The 19,274-nt window shown below is 40.2% G+C and overlaps 1 protein-coding gene across 5 annotated transcripts in view; it reads left to right on the top strand.

The window, feature by feature from the left end:
* Window positions 1–19,274, top strand: part of fhit (fragile histidine triad diadenosine triphosphatase) — a 432,233-nt gene that overhangs the window by 410,741 nt on the left and 2,218 nt on the right. Inside the window, exon 7 of one of the 5 annotated variants that reach the window (XM_051415071.1) lies at window positions 2,018–2,107. The exons of the other annotated variants lie outside the window; for them this stretch is intronic. Within the exon in view, the coding sequence (XP_051271031.1) occupies window positions 2,018–2,029 (12 nt within the window). The 3' untranslated portion in view covers window positions 2,030–2,107. Of the gene's footprint in view, window positions 1–2,017; window positions 2,108–19,274 lie in introns of those variants that run through there. 5 annotated transcript variants of the gene reach the window in all.

The raw sequence follows: 19,274 nt of genomic DNA, 5'->3' as shown, positions 1-19,274 counted from the left end.
TGGCATACTGATGTTAGCATTTAGCTCAAAGCACTGCTGCACCTAATACAGCTTCAATTTGTCTTGACTGTTTACTCTTTCTGTGCTTTGTTTCAATCAATCAGGCACAAACCAGCACTAACTGACATTACTTTGTATATGCATATCTCAAAATGACAGCAGGTGACCAAACTGAAAAGCCATTGGCTACAGCCCAAGCCACCATGTATGTATTTTCAACAACAATGAAGTAATTATCTGTCACAGGTGACAGCAACTGGAATACAAAACAGTGTTAAATGTATTGTACTTGCATAGCGCCTTTCTAGTCTTCTGACCAATTCACATACATTCATACACTGATGGCAAAGGCCATCAAACGGAAACTAACTCAAGTCATCCACATTCATCAGGACAATTTGAACTGACAGACATAAACACTATAAATCAAGTTCAGCAACAAAGTTCATTCTGATGAGGACCAATAGTTATATTTATATGGAGCCTAAGATTCAAGGATTCCAGGTTATTTTGTCAATTACAACACAAGGCTGAAAAATGAAATTTAGGTATAGTTCCCTCTTTGCAACTTTTAAAAACAAAATAAAAATTGCGTAATGAGTCATAAAAAATACTAATTTGTATGATGAATTGTTGAGTAAGACTTTACCAGTCACACAGCCTGAGGGAAGAAGCTGTTTATAAGTCTGGTGGTATGGCAGCAGAAACGATTATCAACAGAATCAAAATGCTCCAATATAAACATCTCAAATAGAATAAAGGGGCCAAATCGATCAAAATATCTGGTAGTTTAAATCCCTTCATAAACTGGTCAAAAGAAAAATTATACCATACACACAATTTAATGTGGTTACTTTCTGGCTGCATGGGGATATACATTTCCCCACTTTCAGGAAATTGCAGCTTCCAAGCTGAACTAAATTTATGTGGAGTTTGTTTTTGATGTAAAGTCTTAAAGAACTGAGCATTATTGGATGCCTAGATAGAATAATAAATAAGTAAGAAATAATAACCTATTCAAGTAAGTCCAAGAACGAAAGAGTTAGACTAAAGGGTTGAACAAATTAAAAACCACTTAGAAACTTGCTTATTACAAGCCAAACATCACAAAATAACAAAAGTGGATTTAACCCCACCAACGTCCTATTTTATGGAAGCATGGACAAATTCATTACTTGTCACACAGCTGTTCCAATTAAATTTGTCAACACACCTAGCTGTATTAGATCACATCCCATGTAAACCCCAAAATCTTCATTGACATTTTCATATAATTTAATTTACAATGCCATATGTATATGTAGTTTAAACGTAAATGTTTTATGGTAACCAGAAAGCAGTCACGTGTAGTTTGTTTACCCAAAAGAGAGAGAGAGAGAGCAAGAGAGTGGAAAGACACCACACTTCCGGAAATTCTTTCAAGTGAAGTCGTGTTAAATAAAAACTCAAAGTTTGATACATCCTTTTGCACATAATTGCATAGCAGTGGGAATGGCATCCGGCTGTGCTGCAGATGATAAAGTGTGAATTGTATTGTGCCGAACAAAGAACATTGATGTTTACAACTATATTAAACAGAATGGCCTCTGTACTCTGTGCTCCCCCACTGCACTTCACTAGCCTCAATCATGTCTCAGTGAAATTCTGGAAAACTGTACTGTCCACACTGCACCAACATGATCTGCTCTATTTGCAGCTCCATTAGCCTTTCTCTGCTTTCCTTTGCCACAAAGTGTGTGTAGCTGTAATGTTAACGTTATAAAAGTGGATCAGTGGGAAGTGATCTCTGTATTTTGACAAAGATAACACTTACTATAGCAGGACAAAAACTATGGTTAGGGTGCACTATGTAACCCAGACCATTACTTTTTATTGACTTTACAATTCAGTACATATACAATTTACAATTAGGTTACCCCTTCATAATCATGAGATACTGAATGTCTTTTTTTAGTAATAGTTAAAGTAAAAGTTTAGTAAAAGTAATAGATACATTTATGGACTGGGATGTTTTCAGGACTGCTACTGAAAGTCTGGATGAGTACACAGAGGCTGTGACATCATATATCAGCTTCTGTGAGGACTGCTGTGTACCATCACGCACCAGGGTGAGTTTTAACAACGACAAACCCTGGTTCACAGCCAAACTCAGACAGTTATGGTTGCAGAAGGAGCAAGCATTTAGGAGTGGAGACAGGGACAAGTTTAAGGAGCCTAAGTACAAGTTTAGGAAGGAGGTGAGTGAAGCCAAACGACAGTACTCTGAGAAACTTCAACACCAGTTCTCAGCCAACGACTCTGGTTCTGTCTGGAAGGATCTCAGACAGATAACAAACTACAAGCCGAAAACCCCCCACTCCATCAACGACTTGCGCCTGGCAAATGAGCTGAATGGGTTCTAAGGACTAAATGACTACAGACCTGTTGCCCTCACCTCTGTGGTCATGAAGTCTTTTGAGCACCTTGTGCTTTCCCACCTGAAAGCCATAACGGACCCACTCCTGGACCCCCTGCAGTTCGCCTACAGAGCCAACAGGTCTGTAGATGATGCAGTTAACATGGCCCTGCACTTCACCCTCCAGCATCTGGACTCCCCAGGAACCTACGCCAGGATCCTGTTTGTGGACTTCAGCTCTGCATTTAACACCATCATCCCAGCTCTGCTACAGGACAAGCTCTCCCAGCTCACTGTGCCTGACTCCACCTGCAGGTGGATCACAGACTTCCTGTCTGACAGGAAACAGCAGGTGAAGCTGGGGAAAAATGTCTCTGACTCCCAGACCATCAGCACCGGTTCCCCCCAAGGCTGCATTCTTTCTCCTCTACTCTTCTCCCTGTAAACCAACAGCCTCGAGTCACCCGTCCGTCAGGCTACTGAAGTTTGTGGATGACACCTCCCTCATTGGGCTCATCTCTGGTGGAGATGAGTCCGCCTACAGATGGGAGATTGACCATCTGGTGACCTGGTGCAGCCAGAACAACCTGGAGCTAAACGCTCTAAAAACAGTGGAGATGGTTGTGGACTTTAGAAAGAACCCAGCCCCACCCGCCCCCATCATCCTGTGTGACTCCCCAGTTGACTCTGTGGAATCCTTCCGCTTCCTGGGTACCATCATCACCCAGGACCTCAAGTGAACATCAGCTCCCTCACCAAGAAAGCCCAGCAGAGGATGTACTTCCTGCGGCAGCTGGGGAAGTTCAACCTGCCAAAGCATTACATTACCAGTAGGTAGAGCAGGTTGTCCACCAATCAGAAGGTTGGTGGTTCGATCCCTGAAGTGTTCGATGGACTTTGCCATCACTGTGTGCATGTGTGGGAAAAGGCAAATGTGGCACGTAGTGTAAAGCGCTTTGAGTAGTTGGAAGACTAGAAAGTACAGGTCCATTTACCATTTACCTTTTTATTAAACTCGCCAAAATTGGACTGTTACCCTTGCCCCATGCCCGTAATCTTCCATTAGATTAATTTGATTATGAAACATTTTTATTTCAACAGTGATATGATAAACTGTGCAGCTGATATAAATAATTGTATTTTAAGTATTTGATTTATAATTGTAATACTGAATTTGCTTGAACGGCCTACAATATAATGAGCACTGAGTTACACAGGGATGTCTTTATAGCCCCCATTTTCCCCAGTGTTGGCTTTAGCCAGCTGCAGATGAAGACACACACACACACAACATTAGTATTCATGGACATGTTCGTCACTGTCAGAGCAAGCAGGGTTTCTGGGTCCACACTGGCAGCTCTGCAACTGAGAAGAGGAGCTGTACTAAAGAGGTTTAACACAGCTCAACAGGGAGGCACCGTACACACATACACACACACACACACACACCAGCAAAGGTTTAGACATAGCTGCTAGTAGAGCCATCAGATACAGATCAGATACACAAGACAAAAAAAAAACATTTCCACATTTTCATTAACATGTTTCTTTTTTTAATTTCAAACATAAATTATACAGGTTTCATTTCTTTACTGTAAGTCATATGTGAAATTGTTGCCCTGCTGTCATAGTCGTAGACGTAGTATTTGTCCAGCGTAAAAACCAAAGTAGATCTTTTTCTTTTATGTAGCATGTGTAAGGACCACTGTGTAGGATTTAGTGTCATCTAGTGGTGAAGTTGCAGATTGCAACTAACTGACCACCGCTTGTGTCTGTATTTGATGTCCTGATGATAAGAAAGACCTATGAAGTGTTTTCGGGGAACTATGATGGCCACGTAATTCTGAAAAAATGGGAAAGGCCCTATGTACAACCAGTGTTTGATTGGCAGTCCTGGGCTACTGTATGGGGCTATTTCCCTATCTTTATTCATAACAGTGAAGTTTGAGAACATGACTTATTGATTTCACCCGCAGATTTTTAATGCTTTCCCTCAAAACTCTGTCCTTGCACACAAAAAGCCACTGTTTGTGCTCAGATTTGCTATGCTGGTGTTCAAACTGTGTGCGTGCAGATATATTATTGCTTGCACAGATTTTGTGAGCTTGCACTCAAGCTGATTTTGTGCGCTTGTGTAACGGATGTGGGTAGGGCATGGAAGGAAACGGCTCAATTACTTGTTTTTCAGCATTTATTCGCTCCTGCAGAAGACAGTAATGCACATTAATTTCCTTCTAGTCTTTTCTCTGCACCTCTGTTCCTAAACAGGCAAAATAACAGAGTTTACACAAAGAAATGCATGCTACGGTCTCTGAAGTGCTACTTTGTCTACAAGACACGGGGCAGTCTGCCGCGTTACAAACGGCGCCCAAAACGTAAGTTGAAAACGTCTATAAAACTTATATTAACAGTCAAAACAGCACAAAACAGCTGAGTAACGTAGCAGAATTAACAGTAACCATGATGCATTAAAGTTTACGACATAAACAGTTCAATTTTCAAAGAAAACCATAAAATAGCGCAGCAGCATTTCTCCACACAACTTACCCTCAGCGTGCACGGCAGCACTGTGAGGGTCAGTCGGAGCTACGGAAGCTTAGGAGGTACAGAAAAGGTAACGTAAGGCAAAGTAATTTCCACAGGAAATATTAATAATAACAATAATAATAGCGGTAAATTAAAATAACTCATTAAGATAAAATTCACACATACTCAACAATCATTAAATGATAAATAAAACTGACAAATACAAATTGGAAATAAGAACTGATAGAGTGCATTTTTAACTCTGTTACACTTGCAAATCTGGTCTCAGATTTCTGCTCTGATCTTGGATCTTTTTGTGCAATGACCTCAAATGACCCTGTCAATAGGATGCTAGCCTCATTGTGGGCGCATTCACTTTACTTCTTAAAGCGTCTCCTACAGGCAGTTACTCTTAACTAAGTTAATCCATCACCTCCCTGTATTGCTTTTTCTATATGTACTTATCTTGCTTTTTATACAGCTATTGGAATAAAGGGACAGCAATTATATATTCCAGCCTAGTTTTTCCTATAATAACTACACATTGTATAATAGTAGCCTTATAGCATACTTGCCTCCCATCGGAGTGCTAGATAGGAAAAGTGGATTGCTGGCCAACATGGACCACCAATGTTGAGGACCTCAAGTTGTATATTTGAATGGTGGTATGGAAGCATATTGCATTCACTTTAAAAATTGTCTCTCTGTTACTGAATTAAGAAAATATCACCAGCGTGCTCTCCCTGCCCATGGCTGGGTCTCAACCCCCTAAGATAAGATTCCTTTATTGATCCCCCTTAGGAGAAATTCAAAATTGAGACAGCAGCATAGAGCAATGTAGTTCAAAAGAGAGTATAGAAGTGGAGGTACAACAAGATATCACAAAATAAAATATTACAAAATATAATAGAAAATATAAGACTATAAATTAAAGTATATACACTATGCAATATTCAAGTAAGAATGGTGTGCAAATATTTGAGCAGCTTGACTAAAACAACTGTACATGTAGAAATTAAAAAGTTGGAGGTACTAGGTGCTGTGGCGTTGTGGAGTCTGATGGCTGATGGTACAAATGAGCCTCCAAACCGCTTTGAGGCTCGTGGCTGGGTCAGTTTGTGGCTGAAGTGCTCCTAAGCTGTCTGAGCTCAGTGTAGAGAGGATGAGAGGGGTTGTCCCTGAGCCTAACACCTCCAGCAGGCCCAACCAGGGCTCGGTGTCACCCATCCTTCACCCGATGGTACTCTGCTGGAGAACCAGAAGGAGGGAGATCAGTATTATTCACTTCACCTGTCAATGGTCATAATGTTGTGATCAGTGATTGCATTATTTACATTTTAAATAGTTTTGGCCCCAAAGAAGGATAATTAAATTTATAAAATGTCCATGTCCCCACAGTGCTGCATGGCAGAGGAGAATACAGTTGTAACCTTCCATTGTGAATATCTTTACCAGTCCAGAAAAGATTAGTGGTTCCCAACAAGAAGATGTAAAATAGCCTCTGTTTTTCCCCAGAAGTAGCTGAAGTTGGTCCATTGGAGAGGAATATTCCAGATAACTGTGTGCGATGTCTGCGCTGGCGAAGACGCACAAGCGCCCTGTTTGTTTGTGTTCAGGTCTGAAGTTTTTTTTTTAAAACAACCAGAAAAACCATTTAATGTAGTTTTTTTCACAGAAATGAATAAAATGCTGAGAAATAGGCCTATTGTGTACAACTTTTAAGTTTTCATACACCCTTTAAAAGGCCTCACAACCCCCTGTGGGGTCCCAACCATCAGTTTGGGAACCACTGCTCTAGATCATTACTCAACCACATAGATGTAATTGGGCTCTTTATGTTTTGGGAAGCTGTTTTTCTTTGAGCCCTCTGCAGTTTACTGTGGTTAGATTGAACAGTTTTGAACTGTAATTTGTCTGTCCATTGTGTTCAGCTGATATTCAGTGATCCAAATCCAATTTTGATGACAAGCTTTCAGTTTATTTAACCAATGACCGCTGATTTCTTCCTATTTTGTGCTTTTTTAACAGTTGCTCAGAAGGATCTTTGTCTGTTTATGCCCTTTCAAGTTGTCAGTATGGTTGAAGTGGTGTGGTTGTTTTTTTTCCAAACCTTTTTTTTCTTTTGCAAATCCTTCAATAACATCTATTTGTAAAAAGGACTTTCTTCAACTTAAAAGCATGAAGAACAAGACCAGTGGACTAACTCAAGCTGTGGTCAAAAAATCCAAACTTTTGAGCGGTAGGCAGAGAACTTTACATAAAAATAGTATAAATGTTGACAGGATGAGAAAAGGCTCAGGAGGTAGAGTGGGTCATCAACCAATCAAAAGGTTAAACAAAAAAATCAAAAATGTCCAAGCAAGAAACAGAAAACTCTGACAACAAAATGCACTGACAAACAACTTGAAGAGGGCACTTGAATAAATGTACTAAGTTACATTCCATCTTTCGGGATATGTTCCCATGTCACATGACAGGCTTTTCTTCAGCTTGGTTAAAGGCCTGTCTTGACAAGCTCTCCACCCGGGGTCACATCTGTTCAGAGTGGTACCTCGGGGCAGAGATGCAGCCAGAGAAACAGAACGATGTTGAGACAATGTATTGATGTAATGACCCCGTGGTGCTTTAGCTTGAAGACGTATCAGAGTGAGAGACAGCACACACTGGCCAGTAGGGGAGGTTTTACATGAAATAAATCAATAAAGAAACTAACAGCAGAAATCCACTATATTTTTCACTTGGCCAACAAAAAGAAGAAAAGGACTAAGAACTTTGTAGGCAAAAGAAGAATTGTTGAGGAAATATTTTCTGTGTAAAAAAAAAAATAGATTCAGTAAACGTATCTCAAGGACATAAAAAGTCCTCCCCTGAGTATGTTGTTTTGTTTGTTTTATAGTCTGCTGGATGAGACCTTTCATTTCAGGATACTGGCCTCTGGGACCAGCCACTAGCTCTGCACTGTCTAAACAAAAATTGCATATGACATTTCCCCATGTGCTGCCCTAGTATGCACTCCCTCTTCTTTATGGGTCACAAAATCTGTATATCCTTTGATTTAATGGGGCAATATATGGAGACACATAAGGGCCAAAAATAAAAAAAAATGTTATGTTCTTTATGTCTTCTTCTACAGAGGCATCCATGTTGAACCGCCATGTTTCCACAGTAGCCGGTCAGAACAAAGTTTTCCGTACATTTCGCAACCACCATTTTCTCCTACATGTTTGGAAGGCAAGCAGATTTCAAATGGTTCAATCTTTTTCATCGCTAGAAGTCCTACAAACTGGTCTTTAAAGAAAATTGTCGTTGAGATAAGAAGAACTTAAATCTATCTTCAATTCATTTAGAAAATGTCTTAAAATAAGTTAACTTTCTTTGGATGCTGTATCTATTATTTTCCTTTTTTGAGTATTGCCATAGCAAATTAAATTGGAACCATATAATTTATACAGTATAGATCTGAATGGAAGATTGCAAAATATCAGTTAGAGAAAAAGAAAGATTTGTAATTGAAAAAAACGGAAAATACAAATATTTTTTCCAAAGATTTGTAATTAAGAAACAAATATTTGTACATGATTTAATAATTAAACTGTTAAGACATTTTATATTATTTGTACCACTTTTTTCAGTGTTTTTCAAGATTAACTTTTCAAAATAATAAAATATATATGCTGATAAAATTTGGCTCTAATTTGTCTCCCTACACTCAGGTAATTTTGGATTTTATGTAGCCCACTCTGCCCTTCTGACCACAGTCTGAACCTGTCCAACTGTGTATTTTGATTTGACATGTTCTTCCTCTTAGTGTCGGGGTGCTGTTTAACTAAACTGAAGTCAGAAGTATCAGGGTAATGGTAAATGGTAAATGGACCTGTACTTGTATAGCGCCTTTCTAGTCTTCCGACCACTCAAAGCGCTTTTACACTACATGCCACATTCACCCTTTCACACACATTCACTCAGTGATGGCAAAGTCCATTGAACAGCAACTAACATTCATACACATTCACACACCGATGCACGGCATCGGGAGCAATTCGAGGTTCAGTATCTTGCTCAAGGATACTTCGACATGTGGCACCAGGAGCTGGGGACCCACAACCTTCCGATTAAGGAACGACCCGCTCTGCCTCTGAGCCACAGCCGCCTAATTGATTCTTATTTTCTGTTGCTTCTTTTTCTGTGTCTCTTGTCATTGAACCGTGATGCTTCCCCCATGTTTGTGTTGTCGGAAAAAAGACGCATTTTCTGCTTCAGATGTCACATCCATACAGCACACTATGACACAAATGTTGTGTTGTCGCAGCAGTCAGTGTTTACTCTTCATTTTGCAAAGGAGTTGCTGACCCCCCTCCTGCTCCTTGGGGCATATTTGTTTTATATCCTGTATCCTAGTCATAGTAATCATGTACACAGAATAACTTAAATTCTTCAAAACTTCATATGGGATCTCAGTGATGGAGAATCAGTTTACTTTCTGAAAATGTTATAGTTCATAAAGCCAGGCTTAATTATCTACAAAACACTATCTCTAGCCTATGTTTTTTTTAACGACATAGACAGATAGCATGGGCCAATGCTACATATCACAGAATCTATAACCAAAGCTAGTTTGAAACACGCCCCCTATATTCAATTCAATTCAATTCAATTTTATTTGTATAACGCCAATTCATAACAGACGTTATCTCAGGACAGTTTTCAAATAGAGCAGGTCTAGACCGAACTCCTTATAACATTTACAGAGACCCAACAGTACCACCATGAGCAAGGAAAAACTGTCTGTTAAGAGGCAGAAACATAGGACAGACCCTTTGGCTCTAGGTGGTTGGTCGTCTGCCTCGACCAGTTGGGGTCAGAGAGAGAGAGAGAGAGAGAGAGAGAGAGAGAGAGACAGACAGACAGGTGCACAGTAACAACAGTAGCAACAACTACACTAATAGTAGTGACTGATGATGATGAACATGAAGAAGATGATGACGACGACAACAGCAACAATGGGGGACAATAAGCAGTGACAATAGTAATAATAGTAACTGTAGTTATAATAATATTAATAATAATAATAACACCAATATCAGTGATATTAGCAATGGCAGTCAAGCAGAACCATGGTAGGAGGCTGTGGCGCAGAGGCAGAGCGGGTCGTTGTTGGTTCAATCCATGCAACGTCGTTTGAATGTGTATGAATGCATTAGTTTCTGTTTGATGGGCTTTGCCATCACTGTGTGAATGTGTGTGAAAGGGTGAATGTGGCATGTAGTGTAAAAGCGTTTTAAGTGGTCGGAAGACTAGAAAGGCGCTATACAAGTACAGGTCCATTTACCATTTACCATTTACCAGGCTCCATGAGAACCTGCAAGACGAGAAAGCACAAGAACTCTGGGGAAGAAGTGAAGTTAGTAACATGCATTAATGGGACATGAATGAGTGCAGAAAGAGAGAGAGAGGAAGAGAGGAGCTCAGTGCACCATGGGAAATCCCTCGATAGTCTAGGCCTATAGTAGCATAACTAAGGGATGGTTCAGGACTCACCTGAGCCAACCCTAACTATAAGCTTTGTCAAAGAGGAATGTCTTAAGCCTACTCTTGAATGTGGAGAGGGTGTCTGCCTCCCGAACCACAACTGGAAGCTGACTCCACAGGAGAGGAGCTTGGTAACTGAAGGCTCTGGCTCCTGTTCTACTTTTAGAGACTATAGGAACCAAAAGTAGCCCAGCATTCAGAGAACGCAGTGTTCTAGTGGGGTAATAGGGTACTATGAGCTCTTTAAGATATGAAGGGGCCTGACCATGAAGAGCTTTGTAGGTGAGGAGGAGGATTTTAAATTCAGTTCTAAATTTTACAGGGAGCCAGTGCAGAGAAGCTAGTACAGGAGAGATGTGATCTCTTTTTCTAGTTCCTGTCAGTACTCGTGCTGCAGCGTTTTGAATTAATTGGAGCGTCGTCTATATGGGCCTTCATACACAGAGCTCAACAAAAAATAGACAATATGAAAACACAAATACAATGGATGACTGATCATTCTTTAAAAACCTCCACTGCTACAACCCCCAAGAGCTTTCACCAGGTCACATTAAGAGATGTGGGATTTCAGGTTTATTTTGTTGAAAACTGGTCCAGTATGCAACTTCTACAGTGTGATATAGAAATTTGAAGCCACCAGTGCACATACACTGAGAATGGACTTTACAATGAAGCAGAGACATCTTGTGTCCAGCAGGACGCACTTAAGAAATGCAAACGTTTGCATATAATTGTCCCTGCTGTTTATACTGGCCTTGAGATCCCTTTCAGATGTGTTGAGAGAAAAATTGCATTTCAAAGTTTTGATGAACCTTCAGCAGTCTGGAGTCAGAGTATAAATAAATAAATATATAACTATAACAATAAATATATCTTTTAAAAGTAACTAACCCTAACCCAAGTGGATAGCAGAGTCAACACCACAACTATAGCAAGAGCAATCTGATTTTGTGTGAGAGATGCCAAATGGTCTGATGGGGTCTTCGTGGCCTTCTGGTTTACTTTTTGTTTTGTATGCAGATGATACCCAGTTATACCTGTCGATCAAGCCTGATGAAATTAATCAGTTATCTAAGTTACAAACATGTTTTAAGGACATAAAAATCTGGATGAGCTGCAATTTTCTTTTTTTTTCAAAGATATTTTTATTGAAGCCTTTTTTATATGCATCATTTCACAAACAAGGCAAACAAAGGAACAGACATACACAATCAGAACCGTACCCTCAACGCTGGTACAGTAAAAAATAAAATAAATAAATAAACAATTGCATGAGAATAAATAAACAATTGCATAGAAGTTTGGTAGTCAAAATAGTAAAGGGGAGCAAGTTATATACTGACGTACTAGTTAAACTGATGTAATGATGATAGTTAGGCCAAGAAAGAACTCCATATCTTTTCGTAATTCTCTGGGTTCCTCCTCACACTGAAAAGATTTTTTCAGGTGTGCTGTAGGATGTTAATTCACTTAACCATTGTCTCTTCTTTCTGCAAATTCCAATTCTGCAAAATACACTTTTTACCAGCTGTACCCGCAAGGAATATGAAATATTTTTCAGTAAAGCTTGCATCTAGCTTTTGTATATCTCCCAGAATCCATATCCTTGGGTCAGGAGGAATCTTGACAGCTATATTAATGCTGTATTTCCAATAGGTTTCCAAGCTAGGACATTTCCAGAGCATGTGAAGCAAGTCCCCCTCACAGGTTCTACATCTCTGACAATTTGGAGAGGAGTTGTGGTGTATTTTATGCAGTCTATATGGAGTATAATTCATTATTCATAGTTCATTTAAATATATTAAACTGTATTTGTCTGTGTTTTGTTGAGATATTGGTACTGATTGGGTGATTTCAAGGATATTACACCAGTCATTGTCATTGTACCTAATGTTAAGATCTGATTCCCATTTCTTCTTTGTATTAATCTTATTATATATTTTAAGGTTATTATTTAACATACCATAAATAGCAGATATCAACCCCTTACTAGTGTTTAATGTTTCACACATTAAATGTTTTTCAAACGGGGATTCTGGGGGGATATGAGTAAAGTCTGAAAAGTTATTGCGGATCCAGTGTCTAATTTGAAAATATTAAAATAAATTATGTTTGGGGAGTTTGAATTTCTCTGGCAGTTGCTGAAAGTTTGAAAATGTACCTTGGATATATAGATCTTCAACTGTTTTTATGCCCTTACTAACCCAATTGCTCATTATTCCATCTGTAATCTGATGTGAAATGTTGGGATTATCACACAGAGGAGTTTTACGAAACAGAGAGATGTTTAGACCGATGACAGGATGAGCTTCATGCCATGCAGAGAAAGAGTTCAAAATGATAGGGTTCTTAGTAATGTTTAAGAGTATTTTCTTAGAGGTTAGGAAAGGAAGAGACTTCAGCGGAACATGTTTTAATTGGTGTTGTTCAATAGGAAAGCCATCTGGCCCAGGGGCTTTATTATTCTGTAGGGATTTCATTGCATCAAGAACCTCTCTTTCGGATATGTTAGCATCCAGGCAGTTTTTATCATCAGGGTCTAATTTAGGCAAAGTTAATGAACTTCATAGAATGAGACACTATATAATTTGCCAAGCTAGTAGCTTGCTGGTTTTATCGCCAAATTCGTAGTAATGATAGTTGGTCCTAGCTAAATCAGCCTCAGCTTTATTAGTACATAAGTTATTATATTGAATCCGTTTTAAAGACAAGGTATTGAGCACCTCTTTTTTGTGTTGAATTATGAGTGGTAGACGTGTCCCACCCAGTCTTTGCTTAGTTTGATATGTTCTGCATCGGAAAGGTGAGTTTCTTGAATAAATGAAACATCAGTGGACTGTCTCTTTAAGTACGTCAACATTTTTCTCCTCTTAATTGGAGAATTGATTCCCCTGACATTCAAAGAAATTAAGTTTAGTTGGCTAGTCATACCTTAATAACAGATGCAACTTAAGTATGTTGGGAGCCTCAGTGCTTACATATAAAATGAAAGTTAGGTAAGTAACAATGCTTATAGGTGAAAACCGTACCAAACTCCCGTATGAGACCCATCCATTGGAACCCTTAACACTAAACAACCCCATTGGGTAGGTAACTCTCTTCTCTCTCACGACCTCTCAACAGTTAGAAAAAAGATACATTAAGCATCAAACCATGAAGCAAATTCTAAGAACCAGTTATGTATCAAAAAAAGAAATAAAAAATTATTAGAATTTAAGGCATGAACACAAGATTTGGTAGCTCAGTGTGAAGTAGACTTGAAGTATAACATAATCCAGTGGCTTATAAGGGGACTGCCATGTAAAAGGGGAACAGAGTTAAACAATTATCTGACCCATGTTGGTAATCTATGCTCCCTTGTTCCCCTAATATATTTTTCAGAAATAAAGGAAATAAAGAAGTAGATAATACCACTGAGGTACACAAGTAAAAAGATAAATAAATGAAATAATAATAATTATTATAGTATTAGCAAAATCACCAACAGCCAATAAATAACTAAGAAGGGTGGTCAAAGTAAATAAATGTTGGTGAATATGGGAAATAAGGGGAACGAAAAAGAAAAATATAAATAAATAATAATAGAAATTAAAGCTGCAAGCAGCGATGGACAGGACCTCGCACTACATGCAACTCTGGGCGTGCTGCAGCCGCGTCACATGCTGTCGGGGTGTGCTGGGGCTGCGTCACGTGCCTTCTTAACACGTGCGGACCACAACATGAAAATCTCACGTAAATCAGCTAAAAATCGCCACGCAGCGCTTGCTTCCTGTTGCCAGTAGGTGGCGCTATCACTCTGTCTGAATATTGTCATGTAGACGTGTTCAGGGCAGGACTCTTATCAAACACGTGAAGTTTCATTGAGATTGGATCATGTACGCTGAAGTTATGAGGACGTGTTCAGGGCGAGACTGTTACAGAATATATGAAGTTTATTGGAGATTGGACATTGCACACTGAAGTTAATACTGTTTAATGGAAAATCGGCTGAATTCGACAAGTCGTCACTGGCACGTGGTTGACGTACAGTCACAAATAGCTCAACTCTTCATCTACAGTTTGTTTTTATAAGACTGTCCAATTTTGAAGTAGATTTGATAAGTCCCCTATTTATCTTGCAATTTAATACTTGACTTCCAGCGGTTTCCTACTATACTCCACGAACAATACTCCCTAGGAAATATGGTTTGTAGATGTGGCTAGTGGGAGTGGAGGGGTGTTTGTGTTTTATCACTTTGAAAAAAAAAGACTTGTTTGGCGGCGCCCGTGCACGGGGACAATGTCATAACGATATTTTTGCTACGTTTGAATTTTGTGCAAATTGTCATTCCATTTTGAGGATGTTGCGGGGGCCAAATATGCGGTCAAAGTCCCAGAGGTATAATAATAATAATAATTAAAGCTGCAAGCAGCGATGGACGGGACCTCGCACTCCAAGCAACTCGGGGCGAGCTGCGTCCGCGTCACGTGCCGTCGTAACACGTGCGGACCACGACATGAAAATCTCACGTAAATCAGCTCAAAATGGCCACGCAGCAGTTGCTTCCTGTTACCAGTAGGTGGCGCTGTCACTATGTCTGAATATTGTCATGTAGATGTGTTCAGGGCGGGACTCTTATCAGACAAGTGAAGTGTGGAGCCGACTGGACAATGTACACTCAAGTTATAGCGAATTTGTGTTTTGTGGCAGTACATCAAAATTTCCCGCCACGCCACAGACACGCCCACTTACCACATTCATCACATATAATCAGCAATGTGTTTTGCATTTCATAAGTAAATTTCAGCTGGATCTGATCATCCTGCTAGGAGTAGAACATGAAAGTATAAAAAAATGACACTTCCTTTCACCACTAGGTGGCGCTCTCACTTTTACTGAATATTGTCATGTAGACGTGTTCAGGGCAGGACTCTTATCGAACATGTGAAGTTTCGTTGCAGTCGGATCATGTACGCAGAAGTTATGACGAATCCCTCTTTCATGGCGAAGGTTTGAAATTGGATGCCACAGGACGCCACGGGCACAATGTTGGACGAAAAAAACTGACTGCACTGACCAATTTTGAAGTAGATCCAATAGAACCTATAGGAGGAGTTAGTTAAAATAGAAGCCCTGAAATGCCAAAAATGACATCAGTGTGACATTTGTTCAAAATGGCCAACTTTGACGGCACGCCACGGACACGCCCTTCAACATACAGTCACAAATCGCACAACTTGTAATCAGGAACATTATTCAAGAGTACTGTCAAGTTTTGAAGCAGATCCCAGAAATTCCCTAGGAGTTTGTTTGTTCAAATACAAGATCACGGACTTAAAAATGGCCAACTTTGACGGCACGCCACGGACACGCCCTTCAATGTACAGTGAAAGAATGAACAGCGTTCATTCAGCACCATTTTGTGACTGCACTGACCAATTTTGAAGCAGATCCCAGAAATACCCTAGGACGAGTTTGTTCAAATGCAAGGCGTAAATTCACCGAAAAATGACCACGGACTTAAAAATTGCCAACTTTGACGGCACGCCACGCACACACCCTTCAACGTATAGTTACAAATTGAACAGCGTTCATTCAGCACCATGTTTTGACTGTACTGACCAATTTTGAAGCAGATCCGATAAATTCCCTCGGAGGAGTTCGTTCAAATACAAGCCCAAAAAATGACCACAAAATGATGAAAATTAAAAATTGAAATTGCAGGAGGCTTTTCTGCTTCTTTTATCATGATACACATGCGTAGCAATTTTCGTACACGTGGGCCTAGAACAAAAGGGTCCATGCACTTTTTAAAAAAAAGACTACAGAATTCAAAATGGCCAACTTTGACAAGAAACCAGGGACACGCCCTTCAACGTACAGTCATAAATAGCCCAACTTGTAATCAGCAACATTATTCAAGAGTACTGTCAAGTTTTTCCCCAAACAGGTTTAGCTTGGCTACCACTGACCCACGCAGGGCTTTTTGCAGCAGCCTGCTCAGATGTTCGTCCAACTTTCTCCACTCCTCGGCCTCGTTGGCCTTTGGCCACTTGATCTTGTTCCTTCATCAGCATCCCTTTCTTCCTCCTCCTTCCTTTCCTCCTGCTCTACCTCTGCAACATTGGGCCCGTTGGCACTGTGGTTGTCAACCCGGCCTTGGATCCCATTTGTCTGACCCGCCCTTACCGGGGAAGTGCAAGGTTGCATCAGGCTACCACCACCACACTTCTTCTTTCCCATGTGGATGTGAAGTCCCCTCAAAGTTGTTGTTTTTTCCCAGCCACACCCACACTTCCTTGAAATCTTCTCTTTTGCCGTAAAATGTACAGTTTTGAAAATGTGCAAGAAAGAAGAAAGTGCAGAAATGGTTGTCCTTGTTTGAGATCAGATTACTAGGGGGCGGGGGGGCGTCTGACTCTCTGAGTCTTTTTGATAAAAGCTTATGGTTATGGCTGGCTCAGGTAAGTCCCGAACCATCCTTTAGTTAACCAGCTTCCAGTTGTGGTTCGGGAGGCAGACACCCTCTCCACATTCAAGAGTAGGCTTAAGACGTTCCTGTTTGATAAAGCTCATAGTTAGGGCTGGATCAGGTGAGTCCTGAACCATCCCTTAGTTATGCTGCTATAGGCCTAGACTATCGGGGGATTTACCATGATGCACTGAGCTCCTCTCTTCCTCTTTCTCTCTTTCTGCACGCATTAATGCCCTATTAATGCATGTTACTAACTTCACTTCTCCCGTTATTATTATGTTATTATCAGGGCCCGAGCACAAATCGTGCTAAGGCCCTATTGTAATTGAGGGAACAAGGGACCGAGTCAGCGACCGCTGGAGGTCCCTATTGTATTTGCTAAAATTCTTATTCTTCTAAACCTTTTCTTATTATTATTTTTAGCCCCTTCGACTGCATATTGTCGAGGCAGACGACCACCCACCTAGAGCTGAAGGATCTGTGCTAGGTTTCTGCCTTTTAACAGGCAGTTTTTCCTTGCCCCTGTCGCCTAGTAGCTTGCTCATGGTGGTACTGTTGGGTCTCTGTAAATAATGTTTTAAAGAGTTCGGTCTAGACCTGCTCTATTTGAAAAGTGTCCTGAGATAACTTCTGTTATGAATTGGCGCTATACAAATAACATTGAATTGAATTGAATTGAATATTTGGAGGCGGGCACATTAACTGTACCATCCGGGGCCCCATTCACCGATATGCACAAAAATCGCCCCACACGTAAATCTTATCCAGACGAACAAAAAATCTGATGGCCGCCATATCCCAAACCCAACAGGAACTCGGCCATTTTGGATTTAGCTGCTATTTTTAGCGATTTGCACACGTTTTATTTGAAGGAACTGGAAATTGATTTGATCAACTTCAGATTTCAGACACAGCCATCTAAAGACATTCACCATTAAAAGTTGTGCTATTAACATTATTCCGTCAAACAGCGTACACGTGGCGTCCAATTTCGAACCTTGAAAGCCATGAAAGAGGGATTTGTTATAACTTCTGCATACCTGATCCAATCGCAACCAAACTTTATATGTTTGATAAGAGTCCCGCCCTGAACACTCTATGTGAAAATATTCAGTAATAATGAGAGCGCCACCTTGTGGTGAAAGGAAATGTCATTTTTTATGCTTCCATGTTCTACTCCTAGCAGGATGATCAGATCTAGCTGAAATTCTGCCAGAACTTCCTTAGGACGATGACGATGACATCTTTTTATTTATCGGATCAACTTCTAATTTAATCAGCGCAATCTAAAGACATTCATTATTTAAAGTTCTGCTATTTACGACATTCTGTTGAACGTCGTGCCTGTGACGCAACGTCCAATTTGGACAATTCGAATATATACAGTACATATACATATTCTGTAACAGTCCCACCCTGAACACATCCTCATAACTTCTCATACATGATCCGATCTCAATGAAACTTCACATGTTTGATAAGAGTCCCGCCCTGAACACATCTATGTGATAATATTCAGATTTAGTGATAGCGCCACCTACTGGCAACAGGAAGTAAGTGCTGCATGGCGAATTTGATCTGATTTACGTGAAATTTTCATGTTGTGGTCTGCATGTGTTACGCTGGCCACAGCACACCCCGAGTTGCGTGGAGTGTGAGGGCCGGTTCATCGCTGCTTTCAGCTTTAATTATTATTACTATTATTATTACTACAGATACTATTATTATTATAATCACTGCTCATTGTCCCCCATCGTTGTTGTCGTCGTTGTTATCATCTTCTTCATGTTCATCATCATCATCATCAGTCACTACTATTAGTGTAGTTGTTGCTACTGTTGTTGCTGTGCACCTTTGTCTCTGTCTCTGTCCTTCTGTCGTTTCTTCTGTTCCCTCTCTCTTTCTGTCTCTCTCTGTGTCTCTCTCTCTCTCTCTCTCTCTCTCTCTCACCTCAACTGGTCGAGGCAGACAACCACCCACCTAGAGCGGGGTCTGTCCGAGGTTTCTGCCTCCTACAAGGAAGTTTTTCATTGCTGCCGTCGTCAAGTGCTTGCTCATGGTGGGAACTGTTGGGTCTCTGTAAATAATGTTATAAGTAGTATGGTCTAGACCTGCTCTATTTGAAAAGTGTTCTGGGATAACTTCTGTTATGATTTGGCGCTATACAATTGAATTGAATTGAAATTTAATTATTTCCTTAAGGCCTTTTAGACATATCTATCAGGTAGGGTATTTCCCAAAGTTTTAGACAAAATTCTAGACTGTGCTTCCTTGCTGGTCCTTGCTCTAGTTCTCTCCTGCTTATAAGAATTTCATGGTTCAACACCACCAATACCACCAATCAGAAAATGCTTGTGCATATTTAGTTA

Source organism: Dicentrarchus labrax, unplaced genomic scaffold, assembly GCF_905237075.1.
Source record: "Dicentrarchus labrax unplaced genomic scaffold, dlabrax2021, whole genome shotgun sequence".
Lineage (NCBI taxonomy): Eukaryota > Metazoa > Chordata > Actinopteri > Moronidae > Dicentrarchus > Dicentrarchus labrax.
Note: the sequence above shows the minus strand (reverse complement) of the source record. Positions and strands in the feature narration are given on the sequence as shown.